At 44.9% G+C, this 19,583-nt stretch overlaps 2 protein-coding genes across 3 annotated transcripts; one reads left to right on the top strand and one right to left on the bottom strand.

Annotated features, from left to right (window-relative positions):
* Positions 1–72: 72 nt before the first annotated feature.
* sf3a2 (splicing factor 3a, subunit 2) lies at positions 73–13,294 on the top strand. Its single transcript, NM_001165401.1, has 8 exons — positions 73–87; positions 721–1,012; positions 11,247–11,293; positions 11,389–11,498; positions 11,817–11,866; positions 12,082–12,222; positions 12,341–12,409; positions 12,533–13,294. Exons 2-8 carry the CDS (start codon positions 815–817, stop codon positions 12,842–12,844), a joined length of 927 nt encoding a protein of 308 aa, NP_001158873.1. The 5' UTR covers positions 73–87; positions 721–814; the 3' UTR covers positions 12,845–13,294.
* A 108-nt stretch (positions 13,295–13,402) lies between these two features.
* Positions 13,403–18,484, bottom strand: LOC106569539 (uncharacterized). 2 transcript variants are annotated; one of them, XM_014140996.2, is made up of 6 exons: positions 18,333–18,484; positions 16,768–16,862; positions 15,380–15,505; positions 15,144–15,278; positions 14,868–14,965; positions 13,403–14,233 (listed from the first exon to the last, which is right to left on the bottom strand). In XM_014140996.2, the coding sequence occupies exons 2-6, from the start codon at positions 16,853–16,855 to the stop codon at positions 13,868–13,870; spliced, it is 813 nt and encodes a 270-aa protein (XP_013996471.1). In that variant the 5' UTR covers positions 16,856–16,862; positions 18,333–18,484; the 3' UTR covers positions 13,403–13,867. The 2 variants fall into 2 exon arrangements, with proteins under 2 accessions (XP_013996471.1, XP_013996470.1); XM_014140995.2 differs by having other exon boundaries at positions 14,802–14,965; positions 18,333–18,483.
* Between the last annotated feature and the right edge of the window lie 1,099 nt (positions 18,485–19,583).

Raw genomic sequence — 19,583 nt, 5'->3', positions numbered from 1 at the left:
AAGATATACAAACGTACAAAACTCATGTTCGCGCGTGCGCATGAATGTTTAAATTGTGGACAACGTGATCGAAACGTAAATGAATTGGTGAGTTTTTAAACTAGTAATTATCTGGTAAATATGGTATTAACTAGGGTATTGTATTTATTTTAATAGAGGCATCTACATATACGGCAACCAGATATGAAAAGGTGCCCCGTTTTGTTCGTTGAAAGTTAAAATCGTCATTAGGTTGTGCTACCTTGCCGGTTAGCTCAACAAAGCTACTTTAGCTAACATGCGCACCAAAACCCAGTAACGTAGATTAGATGTAACTAATTTGACTTAGTTAATACATGCAGTGCTTTTGATGTAGGAACGTTAAGTTAGCCAATGATGTAGTTATGTTTGCAAATGGACAATGTAACTAGTTAGCATTGGATAAATAGCTACCTCGTTAATTAGTCGCACGCTAATTTATTAGCTAGGTAACGTTGTGGTTTCAGTTGTTCTGCAAATGCACCATATGAAGATATTTTACGTGTTGTTCTCCAATGGTGATGGTTAGATTGGCAATAGCCAATCACAGCCACAGAGATGGCTAGTTAGTCAAGTAGTTTCCACTTTCTATGCCACAGTGCAGATTAGTTGTGGAATTTATCTAATTAATCTTAGTTATTTTTGCTAGTATTTGTTACAAACATAACATTGACAATATTCTTCCTGTATGTTTCTCCACAGTCTGAAGACATATTTTCAGACTATTTGACCAGCTGTCTAGCAGCAGCAGGAGGAGGTTTGTGTTTGAGGGTGAGTGAATAGATCGCCCGCAAAGATGGATTTCCAACACAGAGCTGGGGGCAAGACTGGGAGTGGTGGCGTGGCGTCCTCCTCGGAGAGCAACCGGGATAGGCGAGAGCGGCTCCGCCAGCTGGCCCTGGAAACCATAGACATCAACAAGGACCCCTATTTCATGAAGAACCATCTGGGCTCTTATGAGTGTAAGCTGTGTCTGACACTCCACAACAATGAGGTAAGAAAGTGCTCATTTTAACACACCCTAACTCTTCTCTTTATATGATGTTAAATTTAGGGCGGTCCCCAAGAAGAAAAATCTTGGTTGACCTGGAGTCGTCTGTTCAATCGTCCAATCGATTGGTCAAAATGTTAAAACATGTATTGTTCCCAATATAGACACACCCTATGTGTTTTAATAAAATCAACTATATGTAGGCTACTGAGCTTGTCTGATGCTTTAAACACACTGTGATTTAAATAATTAAGACACACAATTGATTTAAGGGAGCCAGAGACCAAGATAGCCTAACCAGAAGAAAAACAGTTCCCGACCCTCTTCCTCCACTGCTGCTGGCCTAAGCAGATTCTGCTGTTATGCTCCTAAGAGGCAACACCAGGAGGTGGCAATCATTTCCATTTGGAGTGCCAATTTATCTTACAATTTCTACCGATCCGTGTGGCAGTTATGATTTTCGTGGAACAGTTTAATTTACAATTAGTCTTCGTATCTCAAATTGATTATAATGTGGTTAATCCAAATTCTAAAAGTAAGTCCCATTGCCAACTATGTAAAAAGAAAATGCCTACAAATAAAAACATTGCAGCCTGCAGGTAGAACATATCCTTATAAATCACATTGGCTATGCATGGCCTGTCTGCAAGGAACTTGAAACATTGTATCAACTATTAACTTGGGTCTGGCCTGAAGCTCACTCTAGCAAACTTGCAACATTGTATAAAATATTCTGGCCTTCAGAGTTTCCAGCTCCAGTGAGTTTCGGACAGACATAGCTGTAGGCTATTTCCGCACGGGATAAGAAGTAATCAGGTAGGCCTATTTTATATTTCCACCGGATTAGAGCATGACATTTTATCCCCCTCTTTCAAGCTGAGTCATTATCGAAAGAAAGCTGGAAAGATTTTTTTAAATAGGCTACTTCTAGGATCTAAACTCAGCAAAAAAAGAAACGTCCCTTTTTCAGGACCCTGTCTTTCAAAGATAATTTGTAAAAATCCAAATAACAGCACAGATCTTCACTGTAAAGGGTTTAAGCACTGGTTCTCCTGCTTGTTAAATGAGCCATAAACAATTAATGAACATGCACCTGTGGAACGGTCGTTAAGACACTAACAGCTTACAGACGGTAGGCAATTAACATAAGATCACAGTTATGAGAACTTAGGACACTGAAGAGGCCTTTCAACTGACTCTGAAAAACACCAAAAGAAAGATGCCCAGGGTTCCCTGCTCATCTGCGTGAACGTGCCTTAGGCATGCTGCAAGGAGGCATGAGGATTGCAGATTTGCCCAGGGCAATAGATTCCAATGTCCTTACTGTGAGATGCCTAAGACAGAGCTACAGGGAGACAGGACGGACAGCTGACCGTCCTCGCAGTGGCAGACCGTCTAACAACACCTGCACAGGATCAGTACATCCGAACATCACACCTGCGGGACAGGTACAGGATGGCAACAACAACTGCCCGAGTTACACAAGGAATGCACAATCCCTCCATCAGTGCTCAGACTGTCTGCAATAGGCTGAGAGAGGATGGACTGAGGGCTTGTAGGCCTGTTGTAAGGCAGGTCCTCACCAGACATCACCGGCAACAATGTCGCCTATGGGCACAAACCCACCGTCGCTGGACCAGACAGGACTGGCAAGAAGTGCTCTTCACTGACGAGTCGCGGTTTTGTCTCACCAGGGGTGATGGTTGGATTCACGTTTATCGTCGAAGGAATGAGCGTTACACCGAGGCCTGTACTCTGGAGCGGGATCGATTTGAAGGTGGAGGGTCCGTCATGGTCTGGGGCGGTGTGTCACAGCATCATCGGACTGAGCTTGTTGTCATTGCAGGCAATCTCAATGCTGTGAGTTGCAGGGAAGACATCCTCCTCCCTCATGTGGTACCCTTCCTGCAGGCTCATCCTGACATGACCCTCCAGCACGACAATGCCACCAGCCATACTGCTCGTTCTGTGCGTGATTTCCTGCAAGACAGGAATGTCAGTGTTCTGCCATGGCCAGCAAAGAGCCCGGATCTCAATCCTATTAAGCACGTCTGGGACCTGTTGGATCAGAGGGTGAGGGCTAGGGCCATTCCCCCCAGAAATGTCCAGGAACTTGCAGATGCTTTGGTGGAAGAGGGGTGTAACATTTCACAGGAATAACTGGCAATTCTGGTGCAATCCATGAGGAGGAGATGCACTGCAGTACTTAATGCAGCTGGTGGCCACACCAAATACTGACTGTTACTTTTAATTATGACCCCCCCCCCCCTTTGCTCAGGGACACATTATTCCATTTCTGTTAGTCACATCTCTGTGGAACTTGTTCAGTTTGTCTCAGTTGTTGAATCTTATGTTCATACAAATATTTACACATGTTAAGTTTGCTGAAAATAAACGCAGTTGACAGTGAGAGGATGTTTTTTATATTTCTTTGAGTTTACATGTCAATGGATTTAAAAACAGACTTCGTTTACTTTGCTGTTTGAGGTGAAGAAAAAAGTACTTTGAGAAGTTCCAGTGGTGGGGAGTTAAAAAAAGTCAGAAGTACTGTCAGATCCCTAAATGGACACATTTATAGGCCTACATTTACACGCAGACCAGGTAGCCTAGGCCTACTTCTTGGCATAATCAGATTTGTGTCCTTACTCAACATTGACAGGAGCCAAAACTTGTTTTAGCCTAGGTTGTGCAGTCTGCAAACAATGTGTCCACTCCGACCATGAGAACGCTAAAAGACTGTAATAATACACTGCTCAAGAAAATTAAGGGAACACTTAAACAACACAATGTAACTCCAAGTCAATCACACTTCTGTGAAATCAAACTGTCCACTTAGGAAGCAACACTGATTGACAATACATTTCACATGCTGTTGTGCAAATGGAATAGACAACAGGTGGAAATTATAGGCAATTAGCAAGACACCCCCAATAAAGGAGTGGTTCAGCAGGTGGGGACCACAGACCACTTCTCTGTTCCTATGCTTCCTGGCTGATGTTTTGGTCACTTTTGAATGCTGGCGGTGCTTTCACTCTAGTGGTAGCATGAGACGGAGTCTACAATCCACACAAGTGGCTCAGGTAGTGCAGCTCATCCAGGATGGCACATCAATGCGAGCTGTGGCAAGAAGGTTTGCTGTGTCTGTCAGCGTAGTGTCCAGAGCATGGAGGCGCTACCAGGAGACAGGCCAGTTCATCAGGAGACGTGGAGGAGGCCGTTGGAGGGCAACAACCCAGCAGCAGGACCGCTACCTCCGACTTTGTGCAAGGAGGAGCAGGAGAAGCACTGCCAGAGCCCTGCAAAATGACCTCTAGCAGGCCACAAATGTGCATGTGTCTGCTCAAACGGTCAGAAACAGACTCCATGAGGGTGGTATGAGGGCCCGACGTCCACAGGTGGGGGTTGTGCTTACAGCACAACACCGTGCAGGACGTTTGGCATTTGCCAGAGAACACCAAGATTGGCAAATTCGCCACTGGCGCCCTGTGCTCTTCACAGATGAAAGCAGGTTCACACTGAGCATGTGACAGACTTGACAGAGTCTGGAGACACCGTGGAGAACGTTCTGCTGCCTGCAACATCCTCCAGCATGACCGGTTTGGCGGTGGGTTAGTCATGGTGTGGGGTGGCATTTCTTTGGGGGGCCGCACAGCCCTCCATGTGCTCGCCAGAGGTAGCCTGACTGCCATTAGGTACCGAGACGAGATCCTCAGACCCCTTGTGAGACCATATGCTGGTGCGGTTGGCCCTGTGTTCCTCCTAATGCAAGACAATGCTAGACCTCATGTGGCTGGAGTGTGTCAGCAGTTCCTGCAAGAGGAAGGCATTGATGCTATGGACTGGCCCGCCCGTTCCACAGACCTGAATCCAATTGAGCACATCTGGAACATCATGTCTCGCTCCATCCACCAACGCCACGTTGCACCACAGACTGTCCAGGAGTTGGCGGATGCTTTAGTCCAGGTCTGGGAGGAGATCCCTCAGGAGACCATCCGCCACCTCATCAGGAGCATGCCCAGGCGTTGTAGGGAGGTCATACAGGCACGTGGAGGCCACACACACTACTGAGCCTCATTTTGACTTGTTTTAAGGACATTACAACAAAGTTGGATCAGCCTGTAGTGTGGTTTTCCACTTTAATTTTGAGTGTGACTCCAAATCCAGACCTCCATGGGTTGATAAATTGGATTTCCATGTATTATTTTTGTGTGATTTTGTTGTCAGCACATTCAACTATGTAAAGAAAAAAGTATTTAATAAGATTATTTCTTTCATTCAGATCTAGGATGTGTTGTTTAAGTGTTCCCTTTATTTTTTTGAGCAGTATATATTGAGGGCATTATCATAAATTCACCTATCCAAACAAACATTGTGGACTAGAAATGATGGGAATTAATGTTACATTTACTACTGGTGATACTGTTGTGCCATCCCCGCGGCCTCTGCAATGGATTAGTCCACTGAGACAGGCATGAATGACAGGTGTCTCATGTGCCATAGAAAATATATATACACTACCAGTCAGAAGTTTGGACACACCTACTCATTCAAGGGTTTTTCTTTATTTTTACTATTTTCTACATTGTAGAATAATAGTGAAAACATCAAAACTATGAAGTAAAACATGTAATCATATAGTAACCAAAAAAGTGTTAAACAAATCAAAATATATTTTAGATTCATCAAAGTAGCCACTCTATGCATTGAGGACAGCTTTGCACACTTTTGGTATTCTCTCAACCAGCTTCACCTGGAATGCTTTTCCAATAGTCTTGAAGGAGTTGCTACATATGCTGAGCACTTGATGGCTTATTTTCCTTCACTCTGCAGTCCAACTTATCCCAACTGTCTCAATTGGGTTCAGGTTGGGTGATTGTGGAAGCCAGGTCATCTTATGTAGCACTCCACTCACTCTCCTTCTTGGTTAAATATCCCTTACACAGCCTGGAGGTGTTCTGGGTCATTGTCCTGTTGAAAAACAAATGATAGTCCCACTAAGCGCAAACCAGATGTGATGGTGTATCACTGCAGAATGCTGTGGTGGCCATGCTAGTTAAGTGTGCCTTGAATTCTAAATAAATCACAGACGGTGTCACCAGCAAAGCAGCCCCACACCATCACACCTCTATGCTTCACGGTGGGAACCACGCATGTGCAGATCATCTGTTCACCTACTGTTACGCGCGCCTCTTGGAGAAGGGAACGCAACTCCCCTTGGAGTGAAAAAGTATGTGATTGTTGGTGCGGGGAAGGACGACAGAGGCAGAGAGACAGAGTATACAGGGAATTTATTATTCCTAAACACGGTAAGGTGGGGAAAAGGCGCTGGACGGAACCAAAGCAAAGAAAGTAAGAGTTAGTCCCCTTTCCTACCTTACCTGCCTTCCCACAGCTTACATAACCTTTAGCACCAACTGGCGCGCTAACCAAAATACAGGTGGTGGTCTGCCCACGTCTTACCTAGTGTGCATAGACAGAGTAAATAGTACGGGTTATGTATGCCCGCAGACCTCTTGCCTAAATACTGCGTCTCACAAAGACACGGCGGTTGGAACCAAAATCTCAAATTTGGACTGATCAGACCAAAGGACAGATATCCACCGGTCTAATGTCCATTGGCCGTGTTTCTTGGCCCAAGCAAGTCTCCTCCTTATTGGTGTTCTTTAGTAGTGCTTTCTTTGTAGCAATTCAACGATGAAGGCCTGATTGATGCAGTCTCTTCTGAACATTTACATTTACGTCATTTAGCAGACGCTCTTATCCAGAGCGACTTACAAATTGGTGCATTCACCTTATGATATCCAGTGGAACAACCACTTTACAATAGTACATCTATATATATATATATATATATATATATATTTTTTTTTTTGGGGGGGGTTAGGATTACTTTATCCTATCCCAGTTATACCTTAAAGAGGTGGGGTTTCAGGTGTCTCCGGAAGGTGGTGATTGACTCCGCTGTCCTGGCGTCGTGAGGGAGCTTGTTCCACCATTGGGGTGCCAGAGCAGCGAACAGTTTTGACTGGGCTGAGCGGGAACTGTGCTTCCGCAGAGGTAGGGAGGCGAGCAGGCCAGAGGTGGATGAACGCAGTGCCCTTCTTTGGGTGTAGGTACTGATCAGAGCCTGAAGGTACGGAGGTGCCGTTCCCCTCACAGCTCCGTAGGCAAGCACCATGGTCTTGTAGCAGATGCGAGCTTCAACTGGAAGCCAGTGGAGTGTGCGGAGGAGCGGGGTGACGTGAGAGAACTTGGGAAGGTTGAACACTAGACGGGCTGCGGCGTTCTGGATGAGTTGTAGGGGTTTAATGGCACAGGCAGGGAGCCCCGCCAACAGCGAGTTGCAGTAATCCAGACGGGAGATGACAAGTGCCTGGATTAGGACCTGCGCCGCTTCCTGTGTGAGGCAGGGTCGTACTCTGCGAATGTTGTAGAGCATGAACCTACAGGATCGGGTCACCGCCTTGATGTTAGCGGAGAACGACAGGGTGTTGTCCAGGGTCACGCCAAGGCTCTTAGCACTCTGGGAGGAGGACACAATGTAGTTGTCAACCGTGATGGCGAGATCATGGAACGGGCAGTCCTTCCCCGGGAGGAAGAGCAGCTCCGTCTTGCCGAGGTTCAGCTTGAGCTGGTGATCCGTCATCCACACTGATATGTCTGCCAGACATGCAGAGATGCGATTCGCCACCTGGTTATCAGAAGGGGGGGAAAGGAGAAGATTAATTGTGTGTTGTCTGCGTAGCAATGATAGGAGAGACCATGTGAGGATTTGACAGAGCCAAGTGACTTGGTGTATAGCGAGAATAGGAGAGGGCCTAGAACTGAGCCCTGGGGGACACCAGTGGTGAGAGCACATGGTGCGGAGACGGATTCTTCGCCACGCCACCTGGTAGGCGCGACCTGTCAGGTAGGACGCAATCCAAGAGTGAGCCGCGCCGGAGATGCCCAGCTCGGAGAGGAGGATCTGATGGTTCACAGTATCAAAGGCAGCAGATAGGTCTAGAAGGATGAGAGGAGAGAGAGTTAGCTTTAGCAGTGCAGACAGCCTCCATGACACAGAAGAGCAGTCTCAGTTGAATGACCGGTCTTGAAACCTGACTGATTTGGATCAAGAAGGTCATTCTGAGAGAGATGGCAAGAGAGCTGGCCAAGGATGGCAATGCTCAAGAGTTTTGGAGAGAAAAGAAAGAAGGGATACTGGTCTGTAGTTGTTGACATCGGAGGGATCGAGTGTAGGTTTTTTGAGAAGGGGTGCAACTCTCGCTCTCTTGAAGACGGAAGGGACGTAGCCAGCGGTCAAGGATGAGTTGATGAGCGAGGTGAGGTAAGGGAGAAGGTCTCCGGAAATGGTCTGGAGAAGAGAGGAGGGGATAGGGTCAAGCGGGCAGGTTGTTGGGCGGCCGGCCGTCACAAGTCGCAAGATTTCATCTGGAGAGAGAGGGGAGAAAGAGGTCAAAGCATAAGGTAGGGCAATGTGAGCAGGACCAGCGGTGTCGTTTGACTTAACGAGGATCGGATGTCGTCAACCTTCTTTTCAAAATGGTTGACAAAGTCATCCGCAGAGAGGGAGGGGGAGGAGGATTCAGGAGGGAGGAGAAGGTGGCAAAGAGCTTCCTAGGGTTAGAGGCAGATGCTTGGAATTTAGAGTGGTAGAAAGTGGCTTTAGCAGCAGAAAGAAAGTAAGAAAATGTGGAGAGGAGGGAGTGAAAAGATGCCAGGTCCGCAGGGAGGCTAGTTTTCCTTCATTTCCGCTCGGCTGCCCGGAGCCCTGTTCTGTGAGATCGCAATGAGTCGTCAAGCCACGGAGCAGGAGGGGAGGACCGAACCGGCCGGGAGGATAGGGGACATAGAGAGTCAAAGGATGCAGAAAGGGAGGAGAGGAGGGTTGAGGAGGCAGAATCAGGAGATTGGTTGGAGAATGATTGAGTAGAGGGAAGAGATGATAGGATGGAAGAGGAGAGAGTAGCAGGAGAGAGAGAGCGAGAGTGAACAGTTGCGTTTGAAGTGTCTGTTACTTGAACTCGGTGAAGCATTTATTTGGGCTGCAATTTCTGAGGCTGGTAACTCTAATGAACTGCAGCAGAGGTAACTCTGGGTCTTCCTTTCCTGTGGCAGTCTTCATGAGAGCCAGTTTCATCATAGCGCTTGATAGTTTTTGCGATTCTACTTGGAAGAAACTTTCAAAGTTCTTATTTTTCCGAAATGACTGACCTTCATGTCTTAAAGTAATGGCGGACCGTCGTTTCTCTTTGCTTATTTGAGCTGTTCTTGCCATAATATGGACTTGGTCTGTCCTCTGTATACCACACCTACCTTGTCACAACACAACTGATTGGCTCAAATGCATTAACCTGTTAGGGCTAGGGGGCAGCATTTGCACGTCTGGATAAAAAAAATGTACCCGATTTAATCTGGTTACTAATCCTACCCAGTAACTAGAATATGCATATACTTATTATATATGGATAGAAAACACTCTAAAGTTTCTAAAACTGTTTGAATGGTGTCTGTGAGTATAACAGAACTCATTTGGCAGGCAAAACCCTGAGACATTTTCTGACAGGAAGTGGATACCTGATGTGTTGTATTGACTTTAAACCTATCCCATTGAAAAACACAGGGGCTGAGGAATATTTTGGCACTTCCTATTGCTTCCACTAGATGTCACCAGCCTTTACAAAGTGTTTTGAGTCTTCTGGAGGGAGATCTGACCGAACAAGAGCCATGGAACGATGATGTCCCATTAGACACCTGGCGCGCGAGTTCATGTTGGGTACCCTCGTTCCAATACGTTATAAAAGAGTATGCATTCGTCCACCTTGAATATTATTCATGTTCTGGTTAAAAAAGGCCCTAATGATTTATGCTATACAACGTTTGACATGTTTGAACGAACGGAAATATATTTTTTCCCCTCGTTCATGACGAGAAGTCCGGCTGGCTTAGATCATGTGCTAACAAGACGGAGATTTTTGGACATAAATGATGAGCTTTTTTGAACAAAACTACATTCGTTATGGACCTGTGATACCTGGAAGTGACATCTGATGAAGAGAATCAAAGGTAATGGATTATTTACATAGTATTTTCGATTTTAGATCTCCCCAACATGACGTCTAGTCTGTATCGCAACGCGTATTTTTCTGGGCGCAGTGCTCAGATTATTGCAAAGTGTGATTTCCCAGTAAGGTTATTTTTAAATCTGGCAAGTTGATTGCGTTCAAGAGATGTAAATCTATAATTCTTTAAATGACAATATAATATTTTACCAATGTTTTCTAATTTTAATTATTTAATTTGTGACGCTGACTTGACTGCCGGTTATTGGAGGGAAACGATTTCCTCAACATCAATGCCATAGTAAAACGCTGTTTTTGGATATAAATATGAACTTGATAGAACTAAAAATGCATGCATTGTCTAACATAATGTCCTAGGAGTGTCATCTGATGGAGATTGTAAAAGGTTAGTGCATCATTTTAGCTGGTTTTATGGTTTTGGTGACCCTGTCTTTGACTTGACAAAACATTACACACAACTCTTGTAAATGTACTGTCCTAACATACTCTAAATTTATGCTTTCGCCGTAAAACCTTTTTGAAATCGTAAAACGTGGTTAGATTAAGGAGATGTTTATCTTTCAAATGGTGTAAAATAGTTGTATTTTTGAAAAATTTGAATTTTGACATTTGGATTCAAATTTGCCGCTCTTGAAATGCACCTGCTGTTGATGGAGTGCACCACGGGTGGCACGCTAGCGTCCCACCTAGCCCATAGAGGTTAAGAAGGAAAGACATTTCACAAAGTAACTTTTAACAAGGCACACCTGTTAATTGAAATGCATTCCAGGTGACTACCTCATGAAGCTGGTTGAGAGAATGGCAAGAGTTAGCAGAGCTGTCATCAAGGCAAAGGGGGTGGCTACTTTGAAGAATCTCAAATATAAAATATATTTTGATTTGTTTAACACTTTTTTTTGGTCACTACATGATTCCGTATGTGTTTTCATAGTTTTGATGTCTTTATTATTATTTTACAATGTAGAAAATTGTACAAATAAAGAAATGTGTTCAAACTTTTGACTGGTGCTGCATATATTTGCAACTGCTCAACTAAAAAAACTTGGTCGACCTACAGACTTTCGACCAAACAATATACCAGTCGACAAAATGTGGTCAGCCCTAGTTCAAAAGGTTGATTTGAATTCGTGATCTTAACCGTTTTCTCATTACAGGGCAGCTATCTGGCCCATACACAGGGAAAGAAGCATCAGACCAATTTGTAAGTACATATCTATTACTACTTAAAAAATGTTTATTTAATTTAAGAACTTTGTATATTTGGTGTTGCTCACTTCCCTTTTTTGTTGAATGCAGAGCGAGAAGAGCAGCCAAAGAGGCAAAAGAAGCCCCTGCCCAGCCAGCCCCCGAAAAGGTGAAGGTTGAGGTCAAGAAATTTGTGAAGATTGGTCGACCAGGGTACAAAGGTAGGTTATGTGTTTTGATATTAGTTAGTCATCAAGGATTCAATGACTCCAGAACAATCCTATGTACTGTCAGGGTTCTCCCCAGGATTTTATAACAAGGTGGTGCTGCTGAGTACAGGTGGGTGTGCAGTGGCCCCAAGTTTTGCATTTTTGAATAGTTGTAAATGCAATTTTTTGCAATCTAGAGAAAAAAAAGTCCTTAAATGATGATATAGTTAAACAAAATAGTGGGGCAGTCCACAAGGTGGCGCAGCGTCCCTCTTGCATTCTTTGGGGAGAATCGTGGAGCTGAACTGATATTATTTCCCTTGTCAACAGTAACCAAGCAGAGAGATCCAGAGAGTGGGCAACAGTCTTTACTTTTCCAGGTGAGTCTGAATGAAACATGGACATAATTAACATGGGTCAAATCAAATTTTATTGGTCACATACAGGTGTTTAGCAGATGTTATTGCGGGTGTAGTGAAATGCTTGTTGTAGTGAGACACGACAAGGTCAGATCAATGGCGGGGAAGCAATTTCTACTGTTCTGAGTCTTGGGACACACTGGTTACCTTGAGTAACTGTCCTCCTCCCTTATCAGATTGATTACCCAGAGATAGCGGAGGGCATAGGGCCCAGGCATCGCTTCATGTCTGCATACGAGCAGCGCATCGAGCCCCCAGACCGTCGTTGGCAGTACCTTCTACTGGCTGCAGAACCATATGAGACCATCGCCTTCAAGGTGAGTGTCTTCATTTGGACCTAAGGGAATCCCCAATCACTCCAATTTGTCTTTGCCTCGTACTGTTTTCCTGTGAATGACAAATCATACCTGTTTTGTATGTTCTGTATTTCTGCAGGTGCCAAGCAGAGAGATTGATAAAGCCGAGAGTCGCTTCTGGACCCACTGGAACAAAGATACAAAACAGGTATGGTACTGGTGCTGACAGTCCCATGGATGGTCGTATCTTTTGGAGGATATTTGGGTATTAATAGAATCCTGAACTGAATATCCACATCATGTAATCCCCCTCCCCCCAATATCTTTCCAGTTTTTCCTCCAATTCCACTTCAAGATGGAGAAATCCCTCGCTCCACCCAGCGGACCCGTACCCCCGATGGGTGTAAAGCGCCCCCCTCCGCTGATGAGTGGGATAGGGCCTCGGCCCCCCAATGAGGCCATGCCCCCTCCACCCCCAGGGGGGATGCATATGCCCCCCTTGCCCCCTGGTGCCCCTGGCCCTCCTCAGATGCACCACCACCATCAGATGCAACACGGTGGCCCCGGGATGGGCATGCCACCCCTGATGAGACCCCCGCTCCCTTCTGACAGTCATGGAGGAATGCCCCATCAAAACAACTGATTGTGTTTGCCTATCGTTTGGTTGCTATTACACTACAGTGCCCCTTCATTGGACTGTGTCAAGTGTACTGTTTCAATATACACTTTCTAAACTGGATGACACGTTGTCTATCCACATGCTTTTCTACCGACGGACCATATTCAGTAGGTTTTGTACACAGTTGCCAAGGGAATTTTGTCATACTGATATATTGTCTCTGGCAGCATCTACACTAGGGGTACTACTCAGAATTAAGCAGTGTACATGTAATGGTCATGCATTCTAAGTGTTCTGATAGTGTGGATATTGTAAGGTAGTCATTGTTTTGTGAGCTCTGTAATAGCACCAGTATGAATAGACTCCTCTGTATTGTAGATGTTGAGCCCTCTGAATTAAACAACATCTTTGACAATCCACAACTCATCTTTAAATATACTTTTTTTTTAAATAATAAAGAATGTGGAAAAGTGAGTTGTATCTTATGACATTACTCTGTGCTTCGCTGTAAAGAAAATGTGTTTAGCTACAAAGACATTATATGCTTGTGGAATAATACAATACTTATTTGTTTCTCAAAGATTACACAGGGAAAGCTTTATTGATGTGTCCAGTGCTTTGTGACGGAGTTAGGGTAGCAGAAATGAGATGTTTACATAAAAGTATGTTTTTTTTCTTCAAGTACAGTATTTACAGTGTTATCAAAAAAATTACATCAATTGCCCAGGCAGTCTGAAACATCCAGCATTCCTATAAAGAGGCCCCAGTTGAGCAGTTATTTTACAATGGCACCCTTACAATTAATCATAAGCCTCATCTTTACAATACAAACCACAAATCATTCAATTACCTAAGCAAAAATTACATGGCAGACTAAGAACTTGTTTTCTCTTTTGACTGGCACTTGTAATGGTTGCCAATGAGCCAACAGCATGTATTAGTTGTAAGTGATGTGGCCTCATTTTACAATTACAAATGGAGAACTAGATCTATCGTTGTACTCCTTTACAAAATGCTTCAACAGATGGCGTGGTGTTTGCCTTAAGATTAGCTGGCTTTTGATTTCAGAACCTTTTGTAGCTTCTTGGGTTTTACCTCATCTTCCTCTTCATTTATCTCCTCTTCCTCATCCATTTTTTCCACATCTCTCAGCTTGGCCTGTTTTCCCTTTTTCTTTCCCTTAGTTTCTTCATCCCTCTCTCTCTTGGCCCTCTTATCTTTTGTCTTCCCCTCTCTGCCTTTGACAAGTTTTCTCTCTGGTGTTCTGTTGCTTCTCAGGCCCTTCAGCGACCTCTCTCGAACCCTTTTATTCACACGACCTTGTTTGGTTTCCCCTTCATCAGCTTCTTCATTATCATCGTCATCAAACTCAGGTAACCACCAGAAGAGCACCTCATACAGAGACGTCTCAGGCTGCAGAAACAGGAAATGGTCATAAGCAAACACAGAAGTGCAGAACATCTTTGGAAAAGGTACTGCATGCTAACTTTTAACACTGCATGAGTATGTACTTCATACTCATAAAACAACGTACTATTAGAAAATGCTGTGGTGTTTGTGTTAATATCTTGCTCGTTATCAAACTTCAGAATCCGATTTGGGAAAATTGTCCTGGTAAAGCGGTCAATCATATCAGAGACATGCGTAGAGCACTATCTGGTGTACCTTTCCGCCAGCTATGCATTCTGGGGTATAAATGGGTGGAATTGTTGTGGTCCCATACACGTTTTCAGTGAATGTTGTATGACGTCCGAGTATTTCAAGCACGATTCAACCATACTAATTAAGCCTGTTGTATGGAAGTGTGTGGTTCCATACACACACATGCAGCTAAAATCTATATAATGATCCATATTTGAATGGATTGTCCAGCTAACCGTCAGTGACGGTAGTAGCTGATCTGCAAAGTGCAGATGAAAACCAGCGCTCACTGCAGGCTTTTATGAGTGCTGCTTGGCATCAAATCTCCTGTAATCCATACCATGTCGGGAATGAGGTTTCTGAGCCCAGAGAGACGGGAGAGTATTTTGTATGTCTGTACCACTACCTCCTGTGGTTGGACTTTGTGTCTCAGCGCGGAGCGCCTCACAGTCAGTGCAATGTCATACTCCTCTTCCTCCACACCCCGTCCACCTTTTATGGTTTCTATAGGATGACAGTACAATCACATCCGTCATGGAAATCACTTTAATCATTAATGACAAAGTACTTTTTTTTATTCCCAGCACCTCAGAGGTGTGCCAGTTCTCCTATGGAAAAGAGATGATTTACTGTATACAGTATACTGTATGTAGTGGGGTGTGGGTTACACTTGTCTACTTGCCATGTAGCTTCTGAAAGCCAGTGCTGAACAGCAGGATGGTGATGGCTATGAACAGACAGCGGTTGAGGGTGACCCCTTCCCAGGGTGTCTCTATCTGGCTCAAGTTCTGGAGAGACATAGCTTTACGCAGAGACACTGAGATACACAGAGAAGAAGAGAAACAAAGACAGGGGTTATAAAAGCATAAATCAGGTGTCTTTGACATGTTTTTGAGAGATAAAGAGAGGTGGGCTCACTGCTTCTGGCAGGGAGACTGGGTTCTCTGGGCATCATCTTGGGGACTTGCTGCATGACTGGAGGTTCCTGTTGAGAAGGCATGGTCCTCTCCTGGAGGGTCCTCCTCCTCTCCTGAGTGTACATTTCTGCAGAGAATCAGATCAGAGTTAGCCAGGGGAATACTCACCATTGGGAGCAGGCAAGGACGTGGTGTTGGTGGTGCAGAACGGGTGAGTAGAGTGTGAGAGAAATGAGATGAGGGAGAGAGAGAGAAAATATATACTCGGTTGTAACTAGAGGATAGGAGCTTTGCTAGTTAAAGCTCCCCAGTAAGGCTGTGTGAGGTGAATTCACGCTGTGGTGCTCATAGGACCAGAGATCATATTTCAATGGCGTGGTAACTATGTAGAGGAATGCTGCTACCACCAGCCTGCACCACTCACATGCTATTAGACCGCAGTGTTCTGAAATAGGGACCCTAACGGTTTTAGTATACTTGGTGTAAAGACTTCTTGACCCCAAGGATAACCTTACAAGATAAGATAATGGTATATACACTCAGTTTATTAGATACACCCATCTAGAACCAGGTTGCCCCCCCCCCCCCCCCCCATTCCCTACACCATTACACCACCAGCCTGTACCGTTGACACCAGGCAGGATGGGGCCATGGACTCATGTTGTTTACTCCAAATCCTGACTCTGCCATCAGCATGATGCAACAGGAACTGGGAATCGTCGGACCAGACAATGTTTTTCCACTTCTCAATTGTCCAGTGTTGGTGATGGCGTTCCCAGTGGAGCCGCTTCTTCTTGTTTTTAGCTGATAGGATGGGACCCTGGTGTGGTCGTCTGCCGCAATAGCCCGTCCGTGACAAGGACCGAGGAGTTGTGCGTTCCCAGATACTGGAACCGGCACGCCTGGCACTGACGATCATACCCTGCTCAAAGTCGCTTAGGTCACTCGTTTTGCATATTCTAACGTTCAATAGAACAGTAACTGAATGCCTTGATGCCCGTCTGCCTGCTTTACATAGCAAGCCACGTGACTCACTGTCTGTAGCACCGAACCATTTACGTGAACGGGGGGTACCTAATAAACTGAGTTTAGGTCACACAGCTGGTAAAGGAGACAAGGCTTGGTTGTGTTTCCTGGTCCAGTGGTACTTGGAATAAGGTCTATATTTACTTCAGTCTGTGATTGATTGTCTGCCACAGAGACTGAAACAGTGTCTGACTCACGCTCTTTGTTGTGATCAGTGAGCTTTAGTTGAGTCAGTGGTCACTGTGTGTGTGTGTGTGTGTGTGTTCCTTCCTTCCTTCCTTCCTTCCTTCCTTCCTTCCTTCCTTCCTTCCTTCCTTCCTTCCTTCCTTCCTTCCTTCCTTCCTTCCTTCCTTCCTTCCTTACCTGGACCTGGACCTGGTCTGCGGACAGGCTTCTGTGGTGGAGGTTCTGGTCTGGCTAACTCCTCAAATTTCTCAAAACTCTTCTCCATCCCTGCCCTGAGAGAGAGAGAGAGAGAGGAAAGAGAGGGGGAGAAAGGAGGGAGAGGGTAAGAGGCGAGAAAGAGATTTATAGGATTGTCACAGTTAATTATGTTACAATTCTTTTTCCTGAGACACCTACAGTATATAGGGGGTAGAAACAAGACACAGACTTCATATTGTCAATGCATTTGGTCAGAGCATACCTATGGATTAGTGGCTATTTTTAGATGGGAGTTTTTTGCTTGCTGTCGATATAGACGTGTAAATGAAATGAATGATGACTGGATAATTATACACTGAGTATACCAAACATTAAGAACACCTTCCTAATATTGAGTTGCAACCCCCCCCCCCCTTTCCCTCAGAACAGCTTCAATTCGTCATCAGGGCATGGACTCTACAAGGTGTCGAAAGCGTTCCACAGGGATGATGGCCCATGTTGATTCCAATGCTTCCCACAGTTGTGTCAAGTTGGCTGGATGTCCTTTGGGTGGTGGACCGTTCTTGATACACACAGGAAACTGTTGAGTGTGAAAAACCCAACAGCGTTGCAGTTCTTGACACTGCATACCCTGTTCAAAGGCAGTTAAATATTTTGTCTTGCCCATTTACCCTTTGAATCCCACATATACACAATCCATGTCTCAATTGTTTCAAGGCTTAAAAATCCTTCTTTAACCAGTCTCCTCCCTTTGATCTACACTGATTGAAGTGGATTTAACAACTGACATCAGTAAGGGATCATAGCTTTCACCTGGATTCACCTGGTCAGTCTATGTCATGGAACTAACACGTCTTCTTAATGTTTTTTATAAATTGGGTGGTTCGAGCCCTGAAGGCAGATTGGCTGACAGCCGTGGTATATCAGACCGTATACCACGGGTATGACAAAACATGTATTTTTACTGCCCTAATTACGTTGGTAATCAGTTTATAATAGCAATAAGGAACCTCTGGGGTTTGTGGTATATGGCCAATATACCACGGCTAAGGGCTGTGTCCAGACACTCCGCGATGCGTCGTGCCTAAGAACAGCCCTTAGCCGTGGTATATTGGCCATATACACACCCCCTCGTGCCTTATTGCATAAGTATACTCAGTGTATAATCAGTCATTACAATAAAATATAGTGTGTAATTATAACCAACACATATGTAACAGACCTTAATAAAGCAACAACAACAAACAACAAAGGCGTTAGGCGTCAAGGCAACCTCTCCAGGCCCAGTCTACTAACCTAAATGATTACATTCTAATCCACTGAAGCCATAGTTGAGGACATTACATTTCTGTTTGAACCTTGAACTGATCTTATAACAGTCCTAAAAATAGTGATGAGTCGACACTATAGAGAAACAGACACACAAACAGGCATGGATAGTTGCAGAGAGAGGCAACTATGATGTTCCAGCTGGGATAGCAGCTTGTCTCCCCAACCGTATGGCCTGACCACTAACCCTTGACCTCAGACGGAGTGCGTCTTACCTGGTTCGACATGAGGGGTGCCTCAGAAAACATCAAGGACTTTTGTCACTGAGCAGTTGTCCTGGAGCGGGGCCGGGGTGGTGGCAGTGACACCCTCTGTGTGGAGGGTGACAGCCAAGCACAGCTGCAGCATGGAGAATGAAAAAACAAAAAGCATTGAGTGTCAGCCAGAGGGGTTGAACGATGCTGGGTGGACTACATGCCAGCTTCCAGATCCAGAGATAGAGGTATGGGGGAGGGAGAAAGAGGGATGGGGGGAGAGCAAGGGTTACGCTAAATCAGGAATGGCCACTCCTGATGCTGCAGAGCTGCTTTGTATACAGGCGTGTTCTAGACCAGCATGAACCCATGTTCAATTATTGTCAATTATTCAATTATTTGTCAATGAAATTACCCATGGCTGCTTAGAATTTGACTTTGATATTTTGGGTCAATATGAAACACCGACATGTATTGTTTTTTCCATTATGCTTTATGGGTGACAACTGTACTGTTCATTGTTTCAATACCATATGAGGATGTACTTTACAGAATTGACCACCAGGGTGCGGTATAAGGCAAGAAGTAGAGGCCAAACCAGGTCATGGCTGGGGCTGGGACGTGGTTGAAGTATTCTGTGCGTTTCATTCATCGGTGTTACCTAAGAGAGAGAATAGGGTCCTTTCAACAGACATTTCAATATGACGACATATACTATTGTGTGTCCTTTTGTGATAGCAGATGGAATACCAACTCAAGAGAAATGGGAAAATGCAGAATAGTGAAGAAGAATGGGTTAGGGTTGGAGACAGAGTGTTGGAGGGGCTGGGTGTGCAGGGAGCAAATAGCTGGGAAGCAGGATTAGCTAGTGGGGAGGAAAGATGAGTCATCATGTCATTGTTAGTGCCAGGGTTAGCCTTCCTGGTACTGCACGCGATCCGGACGGTGCCCGTCAGTGGTCACCCGCAATCGACCTCGCCCATGGATACAGGATCTGTGGCACAAATGACACCATATTCCCCAGAAAGGGTACTACTTTAACATCGACCATTAACATCCTATTCCTCATACAGTGCACTACTACTGTTGACTATTGATCAGAGTCTGCATAGTAGTGCAGTGCAATGGGAGTCACTGTCAGAGCTGGCTATTTGACCCCCTGGGAAGGACATTTTACAGTAAGACTGGTTAAATGACCCTGCGATTCTAAACCAGGCGCTATCCGTATATGTATAGTATACACTACCTACCATATATGTATAATATACATTA

The sequence above is a fragment of the Salmo salar genome, chromosome ssa14 (assembly GCF_905237065.1).
Source record: "Salmo salar chromosome ssa14, Ssal_v3.1, whole genome shotgun sequence".
Classification (NCBI taxonomy): Eukaryota; Metazoa; Chordata; class Actinopteri; order Salmoniformes; family Salmonidae; genus Salmo; species Salmo salar.
The sequence above is the reverse complement of the archived record's forward strand: the minus strand, read 5'-3'. Positions and strand labels throughout refer to the sequence as shown.